Source organism: Cheilinus undulatus, linkage group 19 (assembly GCF_018320785.1).
Source record: "Cheilinus undulatus linkage group 19, ASM1832078v1, whole genome shotgun sequence".
Taxonomy (NCBI): Eukaryota; Metazoa; Chordata; class Actinopteri; order Labriformes; family Labridae; genus Cheilinus; species Cheilinus undulatus.
The window spans coordinates 3,971,362-3,996,566 of NC_054883.1; the positions used below are offsets into that span (position 1 = coordinate 3,971,362).

The following is a 25,205-nucleotide window of genomic DNA, read 5'->3' on the forward strand; positions in this document are numbered from 1 at the left end:
AAGAGAAAAAAAATCTTGACTATCACAATTCTGTGTTTCTAAAAGGCCTTAACTAAGTTTAATAACATAATGTCAGTCATATGGTTACTAATGGTGTATAAGTCTAGCCGCAATACGTATACTAGCTGTAACCTTTTAGAGGTGTCTTAATAAGTCAATTTTTTAGGTTGCCCACAACCAATTTATAATTACTGACATGTGACCCTTTAAGAACACATGTAGACCATTAGGGACTGGCCTGGCAAATTTTCATCTGGCTCAGAAGAACTCTCTGCTACCACAAGCAAGCTCACAAGGTCACAAGCCCTTCTACAAAGAGCCTCAGCCAAAATTTCGGACTTGAAGGCTGAGGTCGCTGCCCACTCAACAGCCCTGGAAGCTGAAGAGAGGCACTCCTTTCACTTGCGACACCAGCTCAAAGAAGCCCAAGAGCAGGTGAATATTTGCCATAAACAACAGGCAAGAAAGGAAGAAGACATGGAAGATTTTCAGCGGGATTTACAAACTCTCCGATGACTTGACTGTGGTCACCAAGAGCTCATGGAGGAAACCTCCCCGAGTGAAAGGAGACCTGGTCGAACTCTTGAGAGCTCATCCTTGAGCCGTGCTCCACGGGACGCTTTCTATTCGTCACAACATCGTGACAGAACTTCTTACGACCCTATGAGGTCATCCTTCAACCATCCTTCCTATTCTTCTCCTCCTGATCATTCCTTGCTGTGCCCTTCTGATAGGGACCTTGATAAGATCGCAAGGAACATCCCACGCTTTGAAACTGAGCACCAGGGAACTAACGAAACTCAAATGTACTTAGATGACATTGAGTACTACCTGAGAAAGTTTACAGGTGCCACCATGGATGATAAGCTCTATCTGATTAAGATAACCTCCAACCGAACAGTTGGCAGCTTCATCCAAAGACAACCTTACCGTGTCAGGAACAATTATGGCTTGCTCCGCCAAGCAATCATTGAGGAGTTCTCTGACCACCTGAATCCATCAGGTCTTTCTGCTGCTTTGACAGTTAAGCAGGAAAGGTCTGAAAACCCTCGATGGCGCTTACGTGAAGCCTTCTTTGGTTCTACCAACGAACCAGAAATGGAAGAGAGCTTGGACTTCAAGACTCTCTTCATTCAAAACCTTCACCCTACCGTCAGCTATCATATCGGCGTCGCTGCATGTCCTCGGACCATGACCAGCCAACAGCTTTGTGAAATAGCTGAAAGAGGCTTCGCTAAACACAAGCAAAGCCTCACTAAGAAGACAGAGCCCAGCGCACTCCTGGCTCTTGATATGAAGTCTTTGCCTTTGAGTCCTTCTTGGTCCCCACTAATCCAAGATAAGGTTCACCCAAAACATCAGCGCTTCAACAAAGGCCATCACCAGGTGAGATTCGATGCTAAGCGAAATCTTCCCAACTCCCACAGAGGTAGTTCTCACCCCAAACACAGAGGAAACTCTCAACCCCACAACGGAGGGGGGGGGGGGCAGAACGGCAGAATCGCCACGATTCTTCTCCTCACACTAGACAAGCATGCAACTCTTCTCGTCAGGCTTCATTCAGAGGAGAGGTGAGTGAACATCACCAACAGGGCCCTGAGAGGGACAACCCTGTCACTACAGAGTCAAAACTTCTAGAGTTATTTGGAAAGGAGTTAAAGACCCTTAACTACCATTTCCAGAAACTCCAAAAGCAGAAAGAAAGAAAATGCCTTCCCTTGACTCTCAATGACTCTACATCTTCTGATGTTCCACCTGGCCCTCAGGCCGGAAAGGAGGAAAATCAGGTGAAGTACAAGCCACCACTTCCCCAGTTCTTGTGTGACCTTACTCAAGAAGACACCTCAAAGATATTTTATCTCACTGCTACTCTTGAACATGAACTTGAGTGTGATGCTGTCCTTGACACAGGGTCTGACATCACTCTGATGTCATATTCGTTGTTCAACGACCTGCAAACCAGGGTACAGTGGTCCAACAGAGACCTGAGACTACAACCTTGTAGAAAGGAGGTCTGTCCCCTATGCCAAAGAACCCATTATCTTTACAGCAGTGACGACCTTGAACCTAACCATCGGGTCAAAGACCTTTATGCACCCGGTGTATTTGTCGCCCCTCGAATCGATCCCTTTCCTCATTGGCCATTCTTAGTCCCTAAATCAAGTCTGAGTCTGGCAGGGCATCCACCAGCACTGATCACAGCATCCATAAAGTATCCACCGATGATCCTTGGGTCATTGTTTGTTTTATATGCTTCAAGCCATATAATCTTCCCAGAAAACCCATCAATGCATCCACTGCTAGCTTAAGAATGGCTTAAGTTTATCGTATCCATCGATATGCCAGACATAGTTAGGGCCACAGCTGTGATACACACCCCTCCGCAGTCGGTTTGTTGATTGTAGATCAACACCTTCGCTATCAAAAAAAACGAAGCAATATTCTCACCGTTTCTCGGCCAGTCACAATTCCATTTAACCAGCATTTTTGATGCATCTATCTGTAACCAAGGCACTGACCAGATGTTTCCAGCTGCTGCTCAATGAAGGTTGCTACCTCGGCCACATCAGTTTTGTTTTTTCTTCTCCAGAGCTGCTTCCTGCTTAAATCCTCTCAAGGGTACGTTTACTTATTAATATGCCATGAGAATCTGCCAGCAAAGTATTTCATTTGTTGTATAGCCACGTTTAAAATAGTCCTCAATGTACTTACAATCCATTTCTCTGTTCCATTGATTGCTACAGACCTGTAAATGCAGGACAGTCACTGTAACTGCTGCATAGACACACATATTATCTCATAATTTCGACTTTTTATCTCATAAGTATGACTTTTTGTCATAATGTCGACTTATCTCCTAATTTTGACTATCTCATAATTTCGATTTAGGATTCTTCTTTTTTTATCCCCTAACTTTCACATTTTTTATATATTTTAAGTGGTGGAAATGGGCTTCCATACTTATAAAATAAATAACCCTTTGTTTAAAAAAAAATTGATCTCTTCATATGTCTCAGGTTTTGATAATTGTCCTTTAAAAATGGTTTCTTGTTGTTTTATAAGTACAAAGGAAATTGTCCTTTAATCCTATGAGTTACCCTTAAAGTTGATAGAATATATATACTCTTTGTTCCTCAAAATGTGTTTCAGTCTTTGTTATAGCTTTTTGGCCAAAAAAAAACACAAAAAATATACTGAGATCTCAGAAAAAAAATTAAAGTGCAAATAAAATTGGGAGCTCCTCAGTAAGTTTCCATGTGATGTGCATCCTACCGCCCCTTGGAACGACACAGCATTCAAAGATCTGCATCCAGATGAAATGACAGCACCTCCTAGCCACATGGACCCAGGCCACAGCTGAATCGCCCCTCAAAACAAAACAAAACAAACAAACAAACAAGAAAAACAGCCTACACACAAGTGTGCAGAGCATTACAGTTCCAAAGTCCTAATATTATTTTCTCTAGCTCAATGAGTGACTTGAACCAACAACAGTAAACATGTACGAAACAACTCCTTTGTCTTAGTTTTTCCACAAGTCACTCAACTATAACTCACATTTACATTTTTTATTGGCTTACATGTCCTTATACTATCTTTTTTTAGTTTATGACTAAACTTCTATCAGCCCTAAACACACCACCAAGAAATAATAATTGCATTGCAATAAGGTAAGCACATAGCCGCTAGGCTGCAGTTACACAAAAGACAGTAGCGGCTAAACCTTTTAGACAACATGAAAAACATATTCAGCACTCTATTCTGTATACAATTTCCCAGCTGTTTTTAACTTTTTAACTTTTCAAATAAGATGAATCACAGCATAACATGTTTGACTTTGGAATACATATACTTAAGCTAACTTCAGCTGTTAACTCACCTGGAAATCCAGGTGAATGTGAGAAAACACCCGCCAGTTTCTGCTGATGACTGTCTCCCACATGAAAACTAGCTTCACTGCCAGCTCCACTTTAGTGACTCTATAATCTCTAAATCAAGCATGAACTTATCAAATCAGGTTTCACAGTCTAACTGCAGTTTTTTTTCCACACTTTTCTCTTGAATTCAGGCTCTGTAATCATCCTGCAGTAAAGTTTCACTTTGCTCACGTTTCTCTCTCTCAGGAGTCGTTTCTGCAGGTGGTGCTTTCAAGGACGCTCGTAAATTCAAGTTGCATTTAGGGAACATCCGTAAATCTGGAATTCTTTCGTTTAAAACTACGGAAAATAACCTGGGTCACATGTTGTTGATTTACTCTGCTGTGTCCATTTATGTCCAGTGTAGTACCTTCTCCTACACAGAAACCAGTGTGACTGCCGTTTAATTCAAGTCTGTCTGCTGAGTTTCTGTGTGGCGAGGTTATCGTTCTGAGTTTACAGCTGACAGCTAAAGTTTCTCTCTCCATCCTTTGTCTAAGTCCACCATCTTTAAAGTTACATGTGTGAAACCACTCAGCTGTTTAAGACCATCAGCTGTCTTGTTTCTCTCTCTGACAACTTCACCAGGCTTTGCTTGTAAACAGTTTGTTTGATGTAGTTCAGTAGTTATAATAGTTCTTTTTTAATCAAGTGTCATTGATAACCTATTGATGCTGCTTTGTTTAATAAAACCTATTATAGATTTAAAGAGAAGTTGTCTGTGATCATTGAGCATATACACTGTGACACAAGCTCCAGGACAAAATACTGAGTATTGAAAAGTTATGAGGACTGTTTTAATCCTTACTCACTTGTACATGTTGTAGAGATGCTCAGAGATGCATATCTCTCTAATCAACCTTCTTTGAATGTGTGTAAATGGGCCTGCTGTGTTTTAGAAAAGAAGAGTGAGAAGCCATGTTGATTCTTGACACTCACCAAAAGGGGCCTTGTGTGATCGGAAGAAAAACCCTCCCGTGATGAATCTGCGTCCTCAACAATCCAACAAGACATGGACGCATTTTAAAACCTGAGAGTGTGTGAGGTTACGGCAACGGTGTTAGCGATAAAGTCCAACCAGAGGAAGAGATACGGTTTTAGAAAACCTTTTAATTCTTTTTCAAGCTCAGACAAAAATGTATCAAATCACTCACAAAGCCAGATTGATAATCAAGCTGTTAGACTGAACAGATTACATGTAAAAGTAACTTTATCTACAGCTAAAATGGATTATATGATTTTTAAAAGTTATTACAGGGGTGAAAAATGATGTAAAATCAATTCAAAAGCAAACACATTGGTTCAAAAATAGATAATAATTTAATGGAAAAACAAGTAAAAGATATCAAATATATGATCAAAAAACCCTCATGAGTTGAAACCACAGAGGATAGTCTCTGGGGTCAATTTTGTAGGTCACCTCGGACCATAGCATCTGTTTTTTTTTTTAATACCAGTCAGGATCACACAGACTTGTACATCTTTGGACCAGAAACTTTCTTGTTTTTGTGTGGTGCCTGTTGGCTTCTGTTAGGAGAGGGCTTTCCTTTCCACCAAGAGTAGCTACAATCCTTTACTGGTTTTAACATTCGCTCATACCAGTTATCGCTGACCCCCCACTGAAAGTCTTGGAGCTGAAGCACATATTCACACCAATGGAGCCAACAGGTTTGAGTCTGCAAGAGACCGACAATGGGCAAACTGTGGGTCCCTGTATTTGATTAATAATCAACAATTCGTTGACTTAAGGAGAAATTCCCTCTGTTAACACGCTGTGGTCCAACCTCTTTTAAAGAAAACTAACCTCTCTGGTTTTAAACATTTTTAATCAATTTTAAAACTGTCATTTGTATCCAGAGCTGAAGAAAAGGTGGTTTTAGCACAGCTTTAATCTCTTCTGTCTAATCACAACCTCTGAGAAATTCCAGTCTGCTCATAGAGCTGGTCACAGCGCTGAGACGGCCCTCCTCAAGGTGACCAATGATTTGTTTTTAGCTGCAGATAGAAGGGAGGGGAAGGTTTTAATTCTTTGAGATCTCAGTGCAGCCTTTGATACCGTTGTTCCTGCTGGTTTTGTTGAACCTCTTAGAAACTGGGTGGGCATCAGGGACACTACATTTATCTGGTTTTATTCTCATCTTTAGAGTGAACCTTTGTGGTCACCATAGGTCATCAGTCCTCTACCTCTACTATTACCTGTGGTTTACCACAAAGTTCAGTTTTAGGCCCAAGTGAAATCTTTATGTTGCCCCTTGGCCAAATAATTCAGCGCTCTGCAATGGAGGAAGTATTTCATCCTCATATTATCCATCTCATTTCAAGGTTCCAACATTGAAAGGGTTAATTGTAAAGCAGCCAGCTTTTAACATCATCACACCCCTCAGATCTCTGTTTGTTTTCATGTTAAGTTCAGCGCTCTGTAAAGCCATGGATCCACCTCAGAAAGAGAGGCGATCAGGACTGAGCTGGCTTCAGCTCCTTTTCCTCGCACTGAATCAATCACATCCCGAGCTTTGTCTGCTCTGGCTTTGGTGTGGAAGGACTGCATCTCTTCATCAGTTATAACACCGTGCTGCAGGAGTCTGTCTATGAGCTGGTTCAGACCAGGATCTGTCACTCTTCTGATGAACTCTGCCCTAACTGAAAGAAGCCTCACATCTGCAGAGACCCTGTCCTCCGCTGGAACCCTGTCCCCTATAGGGAGCCTGTCCTCCGCTGGAACTCTGTCCCCTATAGGGAGCCTGCCCTCTGCTTGAACAACATCTGGCAGAGCTTCCCGTTTTGCACCTGAAAAAAAACACAGAAAAGACCTTTGTTTCACACTTGATTTCTTCAGTATTACAGAATTTTATCACTTAATAAATAATATTACATCTTTTCTCACATCAGGTAATCTTTGTGCACTTGAAACCACTTCTGTTGGGCTCTCACTAGAGATATTTCATACTGAGTCATGCCTATCTGTGTCGCAGGCCAACACTCTTTGTACAGGGTGTACTATAGGGCCCAAAGAGAGATGGATGGAGTCATGTTACCTGTAACAAACACATTACGTTTCCAGACTTCTCCCCCGTCTTGGTCCTGGATTGTCAGAGTCACTTTCTCCTGGTTTGTTGTGAGGAAAACTTCAAATGTTGGGAAAAAATTTGGTCCATAATTCATGCTGAATTGTTCATGCTGGAAATATTAAAGCAAATTGTTATTTTCCAACTCCTTAAAGAAATCTTTAAGCCTGACTATCAATGAGTTTGTAAACAATATGAGCCCAAATTATATTCATGGTAAATCTGTTTGTAACCATTAGAAGTGAATGAGATTATCCCACCTGTGGCTGTACTTCTAAGTCCTCAGGTTCACAGTGGACGCTGTAATTCTGACCAGAGCTGAGAGGACATTGAGAAGAGGTCTGGATATTATCTGCCCCTCTCTGCTGTTCAATGAGCTTCAGAAAACAAAAATAAACATTTAAGAAAAGGTGTCAGAGGATGTGTATTAATAAGGGGCATGAGGTTCTTCCAAACACGAATACAAAGGTTATGCTCTGATTTAGAGAAATCCGTTAAAATAATAGATATGACATTAAAGTTTACCTTGTCCATGTCGACGTTTTCTGGCACCAGAAACACATAGAGCACTTTAGTGCTTACAGTCAGAGGTCGGAGGAACAGCAGGACTGCTCCGTTTATTGGCAGGAAATTTCCCAGAAACCTTTTAAAAAAATCCCAGACCAGGCCAAAGAGGGATAGGTGAGGGACGTTCACAACCACATGTGTGTCTGTGATCTCCAACGGCTCCAAGAAGCTCATCCCATCATCAGTGATGTGGACAACAGACAAGCCTCCATCAACAAGCAGTCCTGGGACAGAACAGAGCGGTTTGATTAGAGCATGTTACCACTGAGAGTCAGAATTTATCTCCTGATGTCAGCTCTGGAGAATCTACATCATCATCACTGTAGAATCTCCTGGTTATCTTTGTTATGCAGCGCTGTGTCATTGTGTAGCTACTGTACACACTGTTTTATCAGGAAACATACAATTTAAGAGGGTTTTATTCAAACTGAATTTTGAGTTGAGAGCATGACAGATTACCTGTCTGAAAGCCGGAGGATTGATCTTGGTTGTAATAGTGTCAGTTGTAAATGTTACTGTCCTGGTATTTAACAATTATTTAATTAGTGCTGTTACTTTTGTCTAGTTTCTATTTGGACTTTTTAAATGTTGTCCATGTGGATTTTTATTGTTTGTCTGAGTGGAACCCAGAGAGAGTAGTTCCTATTTCAGTAGTGACTCATGTGGATACAAACAAACAAATGAATGAATCTTAATGATGTAAATGTCCCCATAGAGCTCATAAAGCCACATATTACCCCTCTCAAACATTATGCTCCCAGTATGATGGCCTTATCGTGGTCAGTTCAGTCTCTAAGTAGTATGGGAGGTAAGGTCTTCAGTTATCAGGACCCTCTCCTTTGGATTCATCTACGCTTGAACATCTAGGAGGCAGAAACCCTCTCTATCTTTAAGAGCAAGTTTAAAACTTTCCTCAATGTTAAAATGTAGAGTTGGGTCTGGCTCAGACTTGGACCAGACCATGGTTGTTCTGCTTTAGGCTGAGACTGCTGGGGGTGGCATTCTCAAGCCCATCTCAGACTGGACATGTGAGATACACGTCTTGTCCATGACATGGCTTTACTTTTAGTTTGCTTGCAGGTTAACAACATGTCACATGAATGATAAACAGGGTACATGATTTTAGAGGTAAAAGTCTGGTTTAGCACTTCTTTAGAAAAACTCTCTTCATTTGTACAGAATGCTTTTGTTTTGAAAAGCTCCCGGCACGGTTCCACTATACACTGAATCAAATCACTTGTAGGGAGGTTTACTGACTTAAAATGAAGAATGAGAGGGCTTTGACAGCAGAGAGACTCTGAGACAGATCACTGCAGGATAATTCAAACATGTTCATTGAACATTTTCAGTGATGTATCATTAAAGACAGCCTTTACTCTACCTTCCTTTGATTCACAGTGTGGGAGGTAGAGCTGACACACAGCCTCTTCAGGAGACTGGATGTCAAACAGCGGCCCTGCAGCCACTTTTCCAGCTGATTGGAGGAGAGCCTCATCCCATTTGGCAGTTTTGTACTGAAGCTCCGCCTCCTTTGCCATAGCAAACACCAGCCCAGTGGAAGCACACTGGAACACACCCTGACCAGGACACCTGAACCTGTAACAGCAACAGTCTGAATTTATGCAACCCTTTCACACAGACGCATCAGACGGAGGAACTTCTGAATTCTTCAAATATACAAGTTCTTCAATTATATGTAACCACCTGCTGGTCACATGACCTGGTAACTTTCAAATCTACATTTGATTTCATTTCATATCATATTTATGTCACAGTAGCACTTAACTGCTGACAGTCTTATACAGGGCAGAGCTTTGCTTCAAACTCACCAAGTCATCAGTCAGTGAATTACTGATGTTTAACAGACACAGTTCCATTTAGAATGAAGACATTAAAATCCCTCTACATTTTCAGATACAGTCGTATTATTATCAGATGATGAACAGTGGGTTCTAAAATTGATGAACCATCAATGAAGCTGGAAAAACCTTTTATAAGATTACCTGTATGTAGAGTCAGTCTTTTCAGGTGAGAAGGATACTGGAGCCTGGAAATAAGAGAAGAAGAATGTTATTTAGTTAGACAAAAGGCTCACTTCTTGTTTGTCTGAGTAGAGTTGATCTGATTGATTTATTTCTGAGTGCTAGAATACTAAACTCAAACTGTAACACTGTAGACCTAGCAGTACATTTCTGATAAAGGCATTTTTCTACATCCTGTTAGGATGCTTTTTTACTGTTTAATGATCGTATCAGGACTGAAACCATGGTTGGAAATTCTCCCTTCCAAAATGAGAACCAGCCTAAAAGCTTTCCTAGAATATTAGATTGTCACACTGTTACACTTCTGTTGGTTCTTGAGTCATTCAGTCTCTTTAATATTATCCAGGAATGTCCATTAAGAATTCTTTTGAATAAAACTAAGAGTTGATTTTCTGTTTGACATTTTGGACAAATGTGACCAAAGCTGGTAAAAAGTCCTGCAAGTCGTCCGACGTCATTTTTGATTTTTTTTTTACACATTATGAAAGCATAGATTCAAAGCTTTCAAATGGTGTATCACACACCTTAATCTGAGCATATTTTACAAAGATATGCTCATTTGAATGTTAACTTCTAGTTCCTGTTCGTTCTGAGAAAAACAGGCTCAAAGTCTCATGACTTCTCCTACCTTCAGGCAGGCCGGGAGATGGGCTCGAACAATAGGGCCACATTTAAATAAAGTCCACCCAAACCAAGCTTCTGAATCGGACTGCTCATCAAAATATTCCCAAAGCAACTCCGCCGTCATCAAACTTGCCCTGTCGAGTGATCTTGAAGTTGTCTGAAGTCTGTCGATAATTCTTGCTGCTTCTTCATCATCTCTTCTACTTTTCTTCGCTCCAGGGTGCATCTTGATGCTTGTTGTTAAAGGTGATAACTAGAAACAGCTGTATACGTGCCCAGGGGGGTGGTGTTTGAGCCATGTGGTGTTTGTTATTGTCCATCTTAATGGGTGAAACTGGGAACAATGGCAGACTGAGTAGCCAATTATCACCCCGCAGTTTCACTTTCCCCTCCCCTCAATATCCTTTCAGCAACTGCAAGAATAGGGCATTCTAAAACACAAAATTAACGCTTTTAAATATCACATTTGTGTTACTTTTTTCATCGAATTAGTAGTTTAAATGTCGGACTTGCATAAAATGAGAAAAAACGGAAAATGATCATTTTGAAGAAAACGACTTTGTATCCATTTTTCTCAACCAGCAGAATGCCGACTTGCAGGAACTTTATCTGGCTTCGGTCACAAATGTGTTCTATCAGTGGTGAAATCTCAGTCATTTTCAGTTCTAGTAGTTTGTGGCTAATGGATCACACTGCATATGTTTTTTTTCTCCTCACCGTTTTATCATCAAGCAGATGAAGGTTTTCCTTCTCATCCTTTTTGACATTGAAGTCTCCTGATAGTGAGAAGTGTTTGGCCTTCAGAGCTGTTTAAAAAAGGTAAGAACAAAGTTTAAGAAAAAACAACAGCTGATTATCAAATCAGATGTTGATATAAAGTTCTTTGGGGAAGGATACATCGTTTCAAAACTCACATTTTTTCTCATCATCAGCTGTGATCACGTCATCATACCCAAAACTACTGATCCATTTGGGAGAAAAAAAAAGTTCTCTAAGTTAGCTAACTTTAAGGTCTTTTGTACATCATATTATCAAATTCATTACAACAGATTATATCTCCACTGAATCTCACAATCTGTGCCTGCACTAAAAAGATTAACCAATCAAACCAAATGGGTTGTTAAAGCTGTTTCAAAAATGGATAAAAACATAAATCACTGTAACTTTCCATTTTTTTTTCCCAAAGGCAGCTTGAATTCAATGTTGTAAATCAAAAATGATGCTAAATAAAATCAGATCAATAATAGAGAAGATGAGTTCATGACTGATTTGTTTGGTTACCACTGAGCCTTCCTCTGAGTCGTGCTATCACTGCAGAACCCTGAGATTTAAATCACAGTGGTGTTCATCTCTACTACAAGTGCCTCTGTACCAGTGCTCCTCATTCTTAGTTTCTAACTCATTACTCTTACTGCTAGATTTAGGAGCTCGTGTAGCAGAATTAGAAAAGCTGGGATACTCCATATAAACAACAATGAACTCCTCCTGTTAAACACTTCTCAAACAACATGAGCTGACATAAATGTTTTACTGACCATTTTAGAGACTCAAGTCTGTAGTGTGGACTCTCTAAAAGGTCACTCAGGAGCTTCACTCCTGAATCCTGGAGCTTGTTGTAGCACAGGTCCAGCTCTCTCAGATGTGAGGGGTTAGACTTCAGAGCTGAGGCCAAAGAAGCACAGCTGATCTCTGACAAACTGCATATACTCAATCTGAAAAAAATTACATCAATGAAGATGGGACTGAGTCATAAAGAGTAGTTGAGTGTTTGATGTAAGTAAATGCACACTGGTGAAATAACAAACTGTGAATGCCAACATTTAAGGATAGCATACTATTCAATGACCAAGTGTCTATGTTCTTTAGTCTCTGTTAGTCACCATACAGTAAGCCTTCCACACACATTATCCACTCATCAACTGAGTTGACAAAGGAAGCTTTAAAACATTTCAATCAAGAGAGACAATAGAAGCGTGATCAGTCTTTTATTTTACAAAGAAAATTATTCTAATGTTTTATGATGAATCAAATGTCTTTGGCGTAAGACTCCGTTGTGAACCCTGTCAGTCAAAAAGAGACACAGAGAGAGAGAGAGAGAGGGAGAGCTGGCATTTGATTAGAAGACCATTCTTACCTTTGGGCCCAGTGAGATTTCTAAGAGCGACGATAAGGGTGCAGCAGGAATAGAGTACATTTCATTATTATGATTCTTAGATAATAACTTAATTATCCTATTTTGATATTGCAGAAAAGTATAGGTTCGGGAATTTTTATTTATGTTTTTTATTTAACACCCCCGAGATTGTTTAGCCTATTTATTCATTGTTTATTGTTATCATCAAGATGTTTGATTTTTTTGGTCAATCTTGATATTATATTTTATTTTATTTTTAAATTATTTATCGGTATCATTTTACCGGCATTGAAGCGATTTTATTATATTTGATGATTTCAGATTGCATGATGCGTTTGTTATGCGTTTGACGATTGCAGGTCAAAGACCTGAAATGAGCCAGCATCAATGGATAAAGACTGATTGGATAGTTCAGATCTGGCATTTTCGGGCCGTAAGACCTGAAATGTGACCATCCTATGTTTAAAGGTCCGGAATTTGCAGGTTCTGCGACCTCAAATGTGACCACCTACTAATCGATACAAGGTCTGGCATTTGCAGGTTCTGCGACCTCAAATGTGACCACCTAATAATCTTTTCAGGTTCTTGTGACCTCAAGTGTGACCACCTAATAATCAATAAAAGGTCTGGCATTTGCAGGTTCTGTGACCTCAAATGTGACCACCTAATAATCTTTTCAGGTTCTTGTGACCTCAAGTGTGACCACCTAATAATCAATAAAAGGTCCGGCATTTGCAGGTTCTGCGACCTCAAATGTGACCATCTAATAATCTTTTCAGGTTCTTGTGACCTCAAATGTGACCACCTAATAATCTATAAAAGGTCTGGCATTCGCAGGTTCTGCAACCTCAAATGTGACCTGCAACAAATTATCTGATATAAATTGGTAGGTTAATTTAGTTATTCAAGGTTTATTTATTACTTAATTTTATTTATATTTATTTTTATTATTAATTATTTTTAATTATGTACATAGCTATATATATCTAACTTTTATAATTACTAAATTATTATTAGTTTATTTATTTAATATTCTTTGAAAATTGTGTAATTATTATTATTCTAAAGAACATCTTAAACAGGTTAAATTATTATTAGAGGCAATGAGAATAAGAAAATTTTAAAACCACCACCAGTTATATGACAGTCTTATCGAAGTATTTTAAGGTTGCAAATGCCTTTGGTTGGCCAACACAGCTTTGGTATCAGGACGAATATAAGCAGAGAATGCTGACGAGGACCAATGACCCATTAGTTGCAGGGATGAAGATGAAATGCCTTGATAGGCAGCTGTTGTTGCAGCACCTATTCTAAAGGAGTGTCCTGAATGGCGGTGAGTGGACAGATTACATTTTGAGAACAGCTGTTTTAGGTGATGATTGAACCAGTTTCTTGATAAAGGAAGATTTTGCGGGGTGAGAAAAAGAGGAGAATTAGGGCTAGTGCGGGGTCTAACAGCGAGGTACTTGATCATGGATTTAAAAGGGTAAAATAGAGTGTCTGTACGAGCTACCATAACAGTACAGGCACCTTTACATTTTGAGTTTTTTAAATAGATAACGTAGTGGCTTGAAAAGAAAGTTAAATTGGGAAAAGAAATATTACTACATTCTCATGCAGGTTTTTGCTGACTCTAAATAAGTTTGAATAGGGTTGAAAACTAATGGAGATTTAATTGGGAGAGGGGCGGGACTGGAATGGGAACTGAGCTGGCTTCTGGGCAGAGGATCTGGAAGGTCTGAAAGTGGAAGTGAGAGTGAGAATCAGCTAGTTTATTAAGATGCCCTGGTACGTGGCGAGCCTTAATGATGAAATTATGCTGCATGGCTGACCAAGTAATGCTTCTCATGAAAGGCATTATATCTTTGTTGGAGGAACAGCCTTTATTGGTTATATAGACGACCGCTTGATTATCACATAGCATGGAGATGCGTTTGCATTTCCAAAGGTGACCCCAAACGTGACACATGACTGAGATGGGGAAAATCTTGAATAGAGCAGATGACTGTTCGAGATTGGCAAAGGGGGCTGGCCAGTGGTCAGCGAACCACTGACCTTGGTAAAACCCTCCAAAACCCACGGAGGGCACGGCATCTGTGAAAAACTGCATGGAATCGGAAGAATGAACGACGTCATCACAAAAAAGGGACTAAAAACGCAAATCAGAGCGGCACCCCTCATCTAAGGAAATAAAATCGTGCAGGTTAGGCACAGATGAGGACATGTCTTGCATGAATGAGCATGATATGAATGAGCACCCTTGTGGAATAACCCTCATTGCAAAGTTAAGGTGACCTAGAAGGGAAAGTAACTGTCGTTTAGTGATGCTTTCTGCTGCACTGTATGATTTAGAGATATAACGGATGCGCTGGAGTTTCTCTAGTGGGAGAGATGCTTTCATTTAGATGGTGTCTAAAGTGAAAATCTAGCCGAGTGTCAGGACCTCAAGTTTTTTCAACTGAAAGAGGGACACAGAGTGACTGAAAACATAGCTTCTGTTTGCTTAAGGAAGAGCCTGAGCTGTCATGGGGAAGATCTATTAACAGAAAGTCATCAAGTAAGTGAAGCACTGAGGGAATCCTGATCTTGTTAAGCAACATCCAGCACAGAGCTTCGGAGATCATGTTAAAAATACAGGGGCTACTTCTACACCCAAAAGTCAAACACACACCGAAATAATATTTTTTATCACATCTAATGCCGAAAAGGGGCCACTGAGAAGGATGGATTGGTACAATTTTAAAGGCATCGGTGATATCCGCTTTTGAAAGCCAAGCACCTTGCCCGATGAGCTTAATGAGCCGGATTGCGTTGTCCACTGTGGCGTAGTGGAGGGAGAAAGGTTCAGGGGGGATTAGACTATTAGGCTTACGCTAGCAAAGGGGCCAGAGCATGGAGCGGACAAGTCAAATATGAGACGTTTCTTTCCCGAGTATTTTCTTGTAGCTACTCCTATGGGGCTTGTGCGGAAAATTGGGAAAGGAGAAGACTCAAAAGGACTTGTTACATAGCCTTTTCTCACTTCTTTCTCTAACAGCTGAGACTATATCTGGCTCATAGAGTGCTGACTGCAGATTTTTTGCAATATAAGTCACTGATGGCTGAGTTAGAACACCAACATGAAAACCCTGAGAGAGGCCTGTTAAAAGGTGATCTATAAAAATGGAATCAGGATGGGAAGACAGTTCTGCTGCTAAGGCTTTGACATTTTTTGGAGTAGAAGGGTGAGATTTCAAAATGTCTTTGAACCATGACTGGTCTCCTGGCAGGGGAGGCTCCGTGTGGGGATGATACGGCATGGGCAGACTGAGCGTGGGTGGGCATCCTTGCAGCTGCTGCAGATGTGAAGTGGCAGTTGGGAAATGTGCAAATGTTTTCACTGAAATTATTGTTGTATGTATGTTGTTATGAAGATGCACCTTTCGGCCGTGTTCATCATAATCTGGATGAGGCGCCAGAAGGGGTCTTGGTTTAGGAGGAGGCGTGAACGGCACGGAGGGACACAGCGGGGCTGAGTGGCCTGGATTAACGCAGGTACTACAGGCAATTGTTTGTGAGCCCCCAGCAACCAGAACCAATAATTCGGTGTCCAAAACTGACCAATCCAAACGAACATTATGCTAAGCTATGTACATGGCTGCTTTTCTTGAGAAGGATTTGTGATATTGGTAGAAAATGCTCTTCCCATACTTCAAGTAAAGATCGCCGATCAGAGACAAGTAAGTATCCAATTCCTTCTATCTGGGTAAACTGAACATATAACATCTCAGTATATGCCAAAAGCCACTACAAACTGTCCAAAACTTAAATCTTTAATGAGCCGGGGATCTGCTGATTTAAATACTGCTGTGAAACTGTCAGATGTGGTGATGCTTTTATCACATTCTGGAGAAGGCAGGATAAGGCTCACTAAATTAATGTCTTTGTCTTTTAGGATTTTTGATCTTAAACAAGGAGAAATGCATGCAGACTGAGGAATGTATGGCCTACCTAATGGGGGAGCTGGGACTGCTGAGGCGACTGAGTGGAGGCTGGATTACAACTGTGCCCTGGTATGCTGGCTTGGATTGAATGGGTGAGAAGAGAAGGTTGGAAAGGCTGGATTGACAGCTGAAGAGGGAGCGGAGGGTGAAGTGTCCTCAATCCGACAAAGATGCTCGTTGATTTGGTGGATAGAGCTGAACAGGGACTGAAGAGCGTCTGCTGTTCTGTGATCTGAAGACGTGCTTGCTTGAATGGGAGTGGCAGCATGCATAGGAGAGGTGTAGGAGGAGGGAACCTTCCTCCTTTTGGGCAGAGCTGCAGGTGTAGAGGATTTCCCTTTTCTTTTGCGCCCTCTCTGGGCGCGAGGCAGACTTGTGGGTGCTGGTGTTTCTTGCTCGTCATAGACGTTATCTTCGAGAACATCAGATGATAGGTTTAATATTTCGTGCAGTTCGGTGATAGGAATATCCGGCGCAGGGATGATGCCTTGTTCGAACAGCTGGGACCTGATAGTGTCTTCATCTGGTGGGGAGCCATGGGTTGCCAAACGGGTGCTCCTGCGCCGGCCTTTGAGAGAAGCAGTAGCGGCCTCCAGCAATGCATTCCGAGGCGTCAAATTAACCCAGAGGGGATCAGATTCTATCTCAGACATTAGTAAAAAAAACAAAAAATGAGATCCAAACGAGAACTAAGATGCGTTCCATATGCAACGTTCAGCTGAGACAAATGACTGCAGAGGGAGGAGAACAAGTTTAAAAGGGCCAGTGACATGATGATTGGACACACGGGAATTGTTTGCTGAGTCTGATTGGACAATTGATCAAGTGAGTGGACAACCCTTTACAGCTGATCACCAGGTGAGAGTGAAGAAGGCATTATGAGTGAAAGGGGAAAAGTCTTCCTGCTTGAACTTTCGCTGAGCTTCATTTGCTTCATTTTTCCTGGAACAATTTAGTCTGAATATGAACTTTAAATTCCATCCTCACTGTATTTATTTTCATCATAATTACAAAAAGATTTTTTTTAAACTGATCATTAAATTTTACTCTGTATTGCTTGAGTTTTTTTTGTTGTTGAAACAGTACTTTACACCTCTTTGATGGGAAACCCTTACAAAAATGACCTCTGATCTCTAATCTGTCTAATAATTTAAGGTAAAACATCCAATTTTGGTTAAATTAAATCCAGCACAGAATTTATTATCCAGTGTACCAACACTTCTCATCAATTGCTGGTACGCTCTCCTGTCCTCTCTATAGCCTAGAGCTTTAAAGACCCTGTAAAGTGAAATCCATTATTTCTGTCTTAACACACTAGATACACTACGTTGCCAAAAGTATTTGCTCACCTGCCTTGACTTGCATATGAACTTAAGTGACATCCCATTCTTAATCCATGGGGTTCAATATGATGTCAGTCCACCCTTTGCAGCTATAACAGCTTCAACTCTTCTGGGAAGGCTTTCCACAAGGTTTAGGAGTGTGTTTATGGGAATTTTATACCATTCTTCCAGTGAGGTCACACACTGATGTTGGACTAGAAGGCCTGGCTTTCAGTCTCCGCTCAAATTCATCTCAAAGGCGTTCTATCGGGTTGAGGTCAGGACTCTGTGCAGGCCAGTCAAGTTCATCCACACCAAACTCTCTCCTCCATGTCTTTATGGACCTTGCTTTGTGCACTGGTGCACAGTCATTTTAGAACACGAAGGGGCCATCCCCAAACTGTTCCCACAAAGTTGGGGGCATGGAATTGTCCAAAATCTCTTGGTATGCTGAAGCATTCAGAGTTCTTTTGACCGAAACTAAGGGGGCAAAGCCCAGCTCCTGAAAAACAAGCCCACACCATAATCCCCCCCTCCACCAAACTTTACACTTGGCACAATGCAGTCAGACTAGTACCGTTCTCCTGGCAACCACCAAACCCAGACTCGTCCATCAGCTTGCCAGTTAGAGAAGCGCAATTGGTCACTCCAGAGAACATGTCTCCACTGCTCTAGAGTCCAGTGGCGGCGTTCTTTACACCATTGCATCCGACGCTTTACATTGCACTTGGTGATGTATGGCTTGGATGCAGCTGCTCAGCCATGGAAACCCATTCCATGAAGCTCTCTACACACTGTTCTTGAGCTAATCTGAAGGTCATGTGAAGTTTGGAGGTCTGTATTAGGGGTGACCTGGAATAGTCAGCAATTTGAAGATTCAATTCAGAGGAGTCTGATTCGACTATGTACCTCATAGTTGAATCAGACTACACCCATTGTCCTGCAGTGCTGGGGTTGTTTATCACCTCAGACGGCAAGCACATGGCTAATTATGTATGCACGATGACATCAAAGCAAATCTATGGCTCTGCCAGTGGTCAGTATTGCTGGGGACTATGCAGGGAAAGTGGGAAAGTTTGACCAGACCTTTCTCGTAAATCCGAATTTTAATCTAAGTGAGGTTTTCCTGGTTAACCAAAGGCTTAATATCATTAGTGGTATGAAGGGATTTTGTGTCTTCGCTGCGAGTAATGAAGAAACTGAAACAAAGGGAACTATAGCTGAGCGCTGTAAACACCGATGCAGCACCAGAGACAGAGAGAGGCCTACGCCGGCTAATTAGCAGAAGTAGTCTTGGATAAGCCATCAATGAGAGGAGGACTGGACCGGACTATCTGCTGTGGAGCTTTTGTCTTTTCGGGACGAGTCCAAAAAAACCAGGATGGTTGGATTTGGATTTAGCAGAGCTTACAGTTTTATCATCATGAGGACTGATAGTAGCAACTGATGGTTAGACTCATTTTTAATTTGAAATGTAGAGTTCTAACGCAGTGTTCAGTTAACAGAACACTTTTGTTATGTGTCTGGATGCTTCACTGTTGACGGTGGAGAATGGTATTTGGCTGTTGTAAGCTGCTAAGTTATAGTAGTGGCCAATGTGCTAACAGGCTATAGGCGCTAATTTGAAGCTAACTGTTGTTGATGAGTTTAACCCGGGCATATATTGTGTAACTGACTGCGTGTGTAAGGAAAAGCGTGCAGCTTTAATTTTGATACTTTAAACCACTTACACAAAAAAACAAGAGAGAGATTAATGCGTTTTGCTGCTAATAATGTAACAAAATAATGTTAAAGCAAATGTCCGGTAGTTGTTCTAAATGGCCAGAATTCTTGAGGACTGCTGGTCCGGGGAGAAAAAAGTCTAACGGAAACGCTGTTCGACTATTAGTCGACTAAAGCTCCTGCCGCAGCAGCAGCAGGAGCCTATGAGGGGCCGTCAGGGACATTATTCAGGAACTGAAATGCTCTCATACACACAACTAAAATGTTGTGTTCTCACACACACTACTGAAACGCTCTCACACACACTACTGAAACGCTCTCACACACACTACTGAAACGCTCTCACACACACTACTGAGATGCTCTCATACACACTACTGAAATGCTCTCACACACACTACTGAAATGCTCTCACACACACTACTGAAACGCTCTCACACACACTACTGAAACGCTCTCACACACACTACTGAAATGCTCTCATACACACTACTGAAACGCTCTCACACACACTACTGAAACGCTCTCACACGCACTACTGAAATGCTCTCATACACACTACTGAAACGCTCTCACACACTACTGAAACGCTCTCACACGCACTACTGAAATGCTCTCATACACACTACTGAGATTTCAGTGTAACAGGAAGGCGTTTCAGTGTAAATGGAAGGTGGCTCAGAAGAGGATGTGTAGGAAGATGCATACTTATTAAAAAATGCAGAAATATTAATAGTAAGGATTTTATTTATTCTGTAGCATGTGCTTTTAAGCTTTTCAAAGTAAAAAAAACAAACAAACATCTGATATGGGGGTTTTTCATTTTGGCAACAAGAATGAAATTTCCATGTTGTGATCAGCAGGGTCAATCTGTTTATCAAAATCTAAGACAGTTCTTTTAACATTCATTAGTAATCAGAGATAACATACTTTTACCAAAGTTAAAGACTTAATGTTCTGAGAAAACATAAGGGGCATAGACCCATTAAGCCCCCCTATTGCTCCGCCTCTGACTGATCAACTTATCCACCACACAAGATTTACACATCATATCAGCACAGTGTCAGAAACGTAGGTTATAAACACATTAGGAAACAATTAATCACAGACATATTTCAAGAGCACCTGCAGCAGTTTATTACAGAATTATCCTGTTAGCTCCACTAAAATAACAAAGTTAGAGAGCTGTGTTGGGATCAGGTCTGAATTTAATTTTTGCTTACACTAAAACTGTTTAAATTAGTAAACAAGGCGCAGTGTAATTTCTTTAAATGCGCACAGAAGCTTTACCGCTCTTCATAGCGCTGCAGACCTGTGAGCGTCTCCACTGCTCTGATGCGCATCATGACGTACAGGAATGGACTGGGACAGAGATACTGAACCATAATACTCTTGAGGGGAAATCCCTTCTAACCATAAAAATTGGCCTCTTTTCATAAAACGTTTTATTTACAGACAAGGACAGGAACAGAGAGGGGCAAACAGAGTAAAAACGAACTCTCAGAGAGAGCTGATGGAGCGCTGCGCTTTTTGGCACTCGTTAACAATGATCAGGAAAATATTCCACCTATGGCCTAAAAACAAAGTATGTGTACATAAAGTCTGTTACTATGATCCTAATGTTACTCTTAATAATATAACCAGGGTTAAATTAGTCCAGGCTGCCAGCTGTTATAGCTGATGAGGATGTAAGTGTTTTCTTTCATGCTCCATTCAGTGAGAAAACTGAGTAGAACAGTGAAAAACCTTATTTGTCAAGGGCAGTGCTTAAGTGAACGTAATATTATAATTTCTTAAACTGACCGCAGCTTCTGTCATTCCGTGTTTTACGTGGATGGTCAGACAGGAGGAATTGGACGCGCATGTTGGGAGAGAGGGAGCGATGACACACTGTACAGGCAGGTGTTAATGGTCAGGAAATCAGGGGGAATGGGCAGGTAGAGTGTTAGCTGTCCGACGCAGGGTTCTATCTCTACATCCTCTTTCAAGCCGCCTTCCTGTTACACTGAAATGCCTTCCTGTTACACTCCTGAATAATGTCCCTGACGGCCCCTCATAGGAGCCAGTCTCTACTACTAGGCCGCAGCAGCAGCAGCAGCAGCAGCAGGAGCCAGTCTCTACTACCAGGCCGCAGAAGCAGCAGGAGCCAGTCTCTACTACCAGGCCGCAACGGGAGCCAGTCTCTACTACCAGGCTGCAGCAGCAGCAGCAGGAGCCAGTCTCTACTACCAGGCTGCAGCAGCAGCAGCAGGAGCCTCTCTACTACCAGGCTGCAGCAGCAGCAGGAGCCAGTCTCTACTACCAGGCTGCAGCAGCAGCAGGAGCCAGTCTCTACTACCAGACTGCAGCAGCAGCAGGAGCCAGTCTCTACTACCAGGCTGCAGCAGCAGCAGCAGGAGCCAGTCTCTACTACCAGGCTGCAGCAGCAGCAGCAGCAGGAGCCAGTCTCTACTACCAGGCTGCAGCAGCAGCAGCAGCAGGAGCCAGTCTCTACTACTAGGCCGCAGCAGCAGCAGGAGCCAGTCTCTACTACCAGGCTGCAGCAGCAGCAGCAGGAGCCAGTCTCTACTACCAGGCTGCAGCAGCAGCAGCAGCAGGAGCCAGTCTCTACTACCAGGCTGCAGCAGCAGCAGGAGCCAGTCTCTACTACCAGGCTGCAGCAGCAGCAGCAGGAATCAGTCTCTACTACCAGGCTGCAGCAGCAGCAGGAGCCAGTCTCTACTACCAGGCTGCAGCAGCAGCAGGAGCCAGTCTCTACTACCAGGCTGCAGCAGCAGCAGCAGCAGGAGCCAGTCTCTACTACCAGGCTGCAGCAGCAGCAGGAGCCAGTCTCTACTACCAGGCTGCAGCAGCAGCAGCAGGAGCCAGTCTCTACTACCAGGCTGCAGCAGCAGCAGCAGCAGCAGCAGGAGCAAGTCTCTACTACTCAGCTGCAGCAGCAGCAGGAGCCAGTCTCTACTACTAGGCCGCAGCAGGAGCCAGTCTCTACTACTAGGCCGCAGCAGGAGCCAGTCTCTACTACTAGGCCGCAGCAGCAGGCTTCCAGCTACTAGGAATAATCTCCCAGGTACCAGCCTCAGTGTATTCTGATTTTTCCATTAGTCTTTTTATTTGCTATACTCTAAGTTCATTTTTAGACACCATGCCTCCTAAGAAAAGCAACCCAGAGGATGAACTTATTTCACTCTCTGTTGTACATGAGCTACTTGAAAAACAGAAAACTTTTTACAGGGACCTTATAGAGCAACAGGAGAAGTCCTACAAATCATTTGTTCAGATGATCCTTGACTCCACTAACAAACGCATTGACAGCTTAAGCAGTGAAGTTGCCAAGATCACCCAGAGCCTGGAATATTCACAAGCAGAAATTGAAGATTTAAAGTCGGGTTACAGCAACTTTATGAAACACAGCAAATCAGTAAGTCATGATTTAGCTGACATCCAATCCACTATAACCAGCCTAACCTCCAAAATGGAAAACTTGTCCAGGCGTAACAACCTTCTGTTTGATGGCATTCTGGACTCCAAATCTGAATCTTGGCAAGAATCTCAGAACAAAGTAAAGAAACTCCTATCAGAGCACCTAAAGATGGATCCTTCTCTCATTGAGCTGGAGAGGGCCCATCGGATGGGAAAATCTGAAGCTGAAGGATGCCCTAGAACAGTGGTGGCTAAACTCCTCAGGTCCAAGGATAAAGAAGAAATACTGAAAAAGGCCAAAACCCTGAAGGGCACCAAGCTCTACATTAATGAGGACTACTCAGAAAAAGTACACCTCAAAAGGAAGGAACTTCTCCCCTAACTCAGAGAGGCTCGTAAACAAGGCAACATTGCGTACATAAAATATGACCAGTTGGTTGTGCTCCCTCCTCGGCCTGTCCTCTCAGTGAAATAGTTTACTCTTACGCTAAGTCAAGATGTTTTTAATTCCCTTTGTGCCCTGAACTATGGACACTTCTGGTCACCTTCAGTTTAATGGTGCCAGTTTATCCCAGGATGTTAAATATTTCTTGCCATTTTCTAATGCTGATCCTGATTTGAATTTTGCAGACTTTAAACAAGGGCCAATTCCTTCTTCCTATTTTTCTGAAGAATCCTTAAAATCTCTCTGCATATGGGGAGCAGGTGGCCGAGTGGTTAAAGGCACTCCCCACGTACGCGGGCGGCCAGGGTTCGAATCCGGCCTGAGGCCCTTTACCGCATGTCTCTCCCCCAGTCTTGACCCTGTTTCCGATTCTATCCACTGTCCTCCTCTATCTTTTAAAGGCACAAAAACGCCCAAAAATAAATCTTTAAAAAAAAAAAAAATCTCTGCATAGACAAAAACATTACTAATGATAACTGTTTTTCTTTGTTTCATCTTAATATTTGTAGTCTACCGAAACAATTTGATAATCTTCTTGATTACCTTGATATGCTACCTATTAAATTGTCAATAATTGGTCTGACAGAAACTTGGCTAAATAACCAGAAAGTGTCAATGTTGTCAATAAATGGCTATAGTCGCCATCCCTGTTTTAGGTCAAATCGCAGTGGAGGTGGTGTGTCCCTCTTTGTTAAAGAAAACATTCAATCTTCCCTTCGCAGTGATCTTGTTGCCTTAGTTGGAGATGAAGCTGAGGCTGTCTTCTTAGAGCTTTGTGAGCCATTCTCCAGAAAAAGGGTTATTATTGGTTGTATTTATAGACCACCAAATTCCAATATCAGCTGCTTCTCTGACTGTTTTTACCGTGCCCTTGGTAAGATCTCAAATGAGAAAAAAACATGCTATATAATGGGTGATTTCAACATCAATCTCCTGAACAGCCAATCATCCCATTTAATATTTTAATATTTAATAATTTTAGAAATTTTAGCAACAGAAATATTAATAACTTTATAGAAAGACTTTCCACAGTCACTTGGTACTTAGTTGAAGATGAACATAATACCCAAATTGCATATAACATCTTTCATGAAATATTTTTCAAAATTTTTAATGATACTTTTCCATTTCAGAGAAGAAAAAAGCTACAAACCTCAGTAAACCTTGGTTAACTAATGGCTTGAAATGTTGTATTACTAAGAAGAATAAACTGTACCGGAATTATCTCACTAATCCATCTCCACTATTTCTCAATCTATACAAAATATAAAGGAACAAATTAAATCATCTTTTGAGATCAGCTAAACGAAAATTCTATGAGAACAAATTTTCTGATGCTCAGAAAGATATGAAAAGTACATGGAATATAATTAATGAAATTTTAAATTAAAGCTCTGATCATACCAATGTTCACAGTGAATTCAAGGGGGCTGACAAAATAATTTCTGATTCTTTTGAAAAAGCAAATGAATTTAATGACTACTTTGTAAATATTGGTCCATCCCTTGCAGGCAAAATACCACAGACCCCGATGTCCATCTCTGACATTAAAAGACCCTCCTCTTCATTTGAATTTACTCCCATCAGTGAGCTTGAGCTTGTGAATGTGGTGAACAAACTCAAATCAACTGCACCAGGTTATGATGAGTTAAGATCCTCAATCCTTAAAAGATACCTTCCATACATCTCCAAACCACTCCTTCATATTTTCAATCTTTCTCTCAATACGGTTGTTATTTCCTGATCAGTTAAAATGGGCTAAAATTATTCCACTTTTCAAGGCAAATTATCCATCTCTTATTTCCAATTACGGACCAATATCTCTACTTCCATGTTTCTCTAAAGTATTAGAAAAACTTGTTTATTCCCGTTTACTCAAATATCTTACTGAAAATAACATCCTTTACAAGCATCAGTATGGGTTCAGAAAAAAATCATTCAGCCTCACTGGCTCTCACACAGTT

At 41.5% G+C, this 25,205-nt stretch overlaps 1 protein-coding gene across 1 annotated transcript in view; it reads right to left on the reverse strand.

Annotated features, from left to right (window-relative positions):
• Positions 1 to 5,311: 5,311 nt before the first annotated feature.
• The window catches only part of LOC121527007 (protein NLRC3-like), a 53,272-nt gene continuing 33,378 nt past the window's right edge, over positions 5,312 to 25,205 (reverse strand). Inside the window, 3 exon segments of the mRNA XM_041813640.1 lie at positions 5,312 to 6,704; positions 11,130 to 11,176; positions 11,763 to 11,927. Coding sequence (XP_041669574.1) covers positions 6,316 to 6,704; positions 11,130 to 11,176; positions 11,763 to 11,927 — 601 coding nt within the window. The 3' untranslated portion in view covers positions 5,312 to 6,315.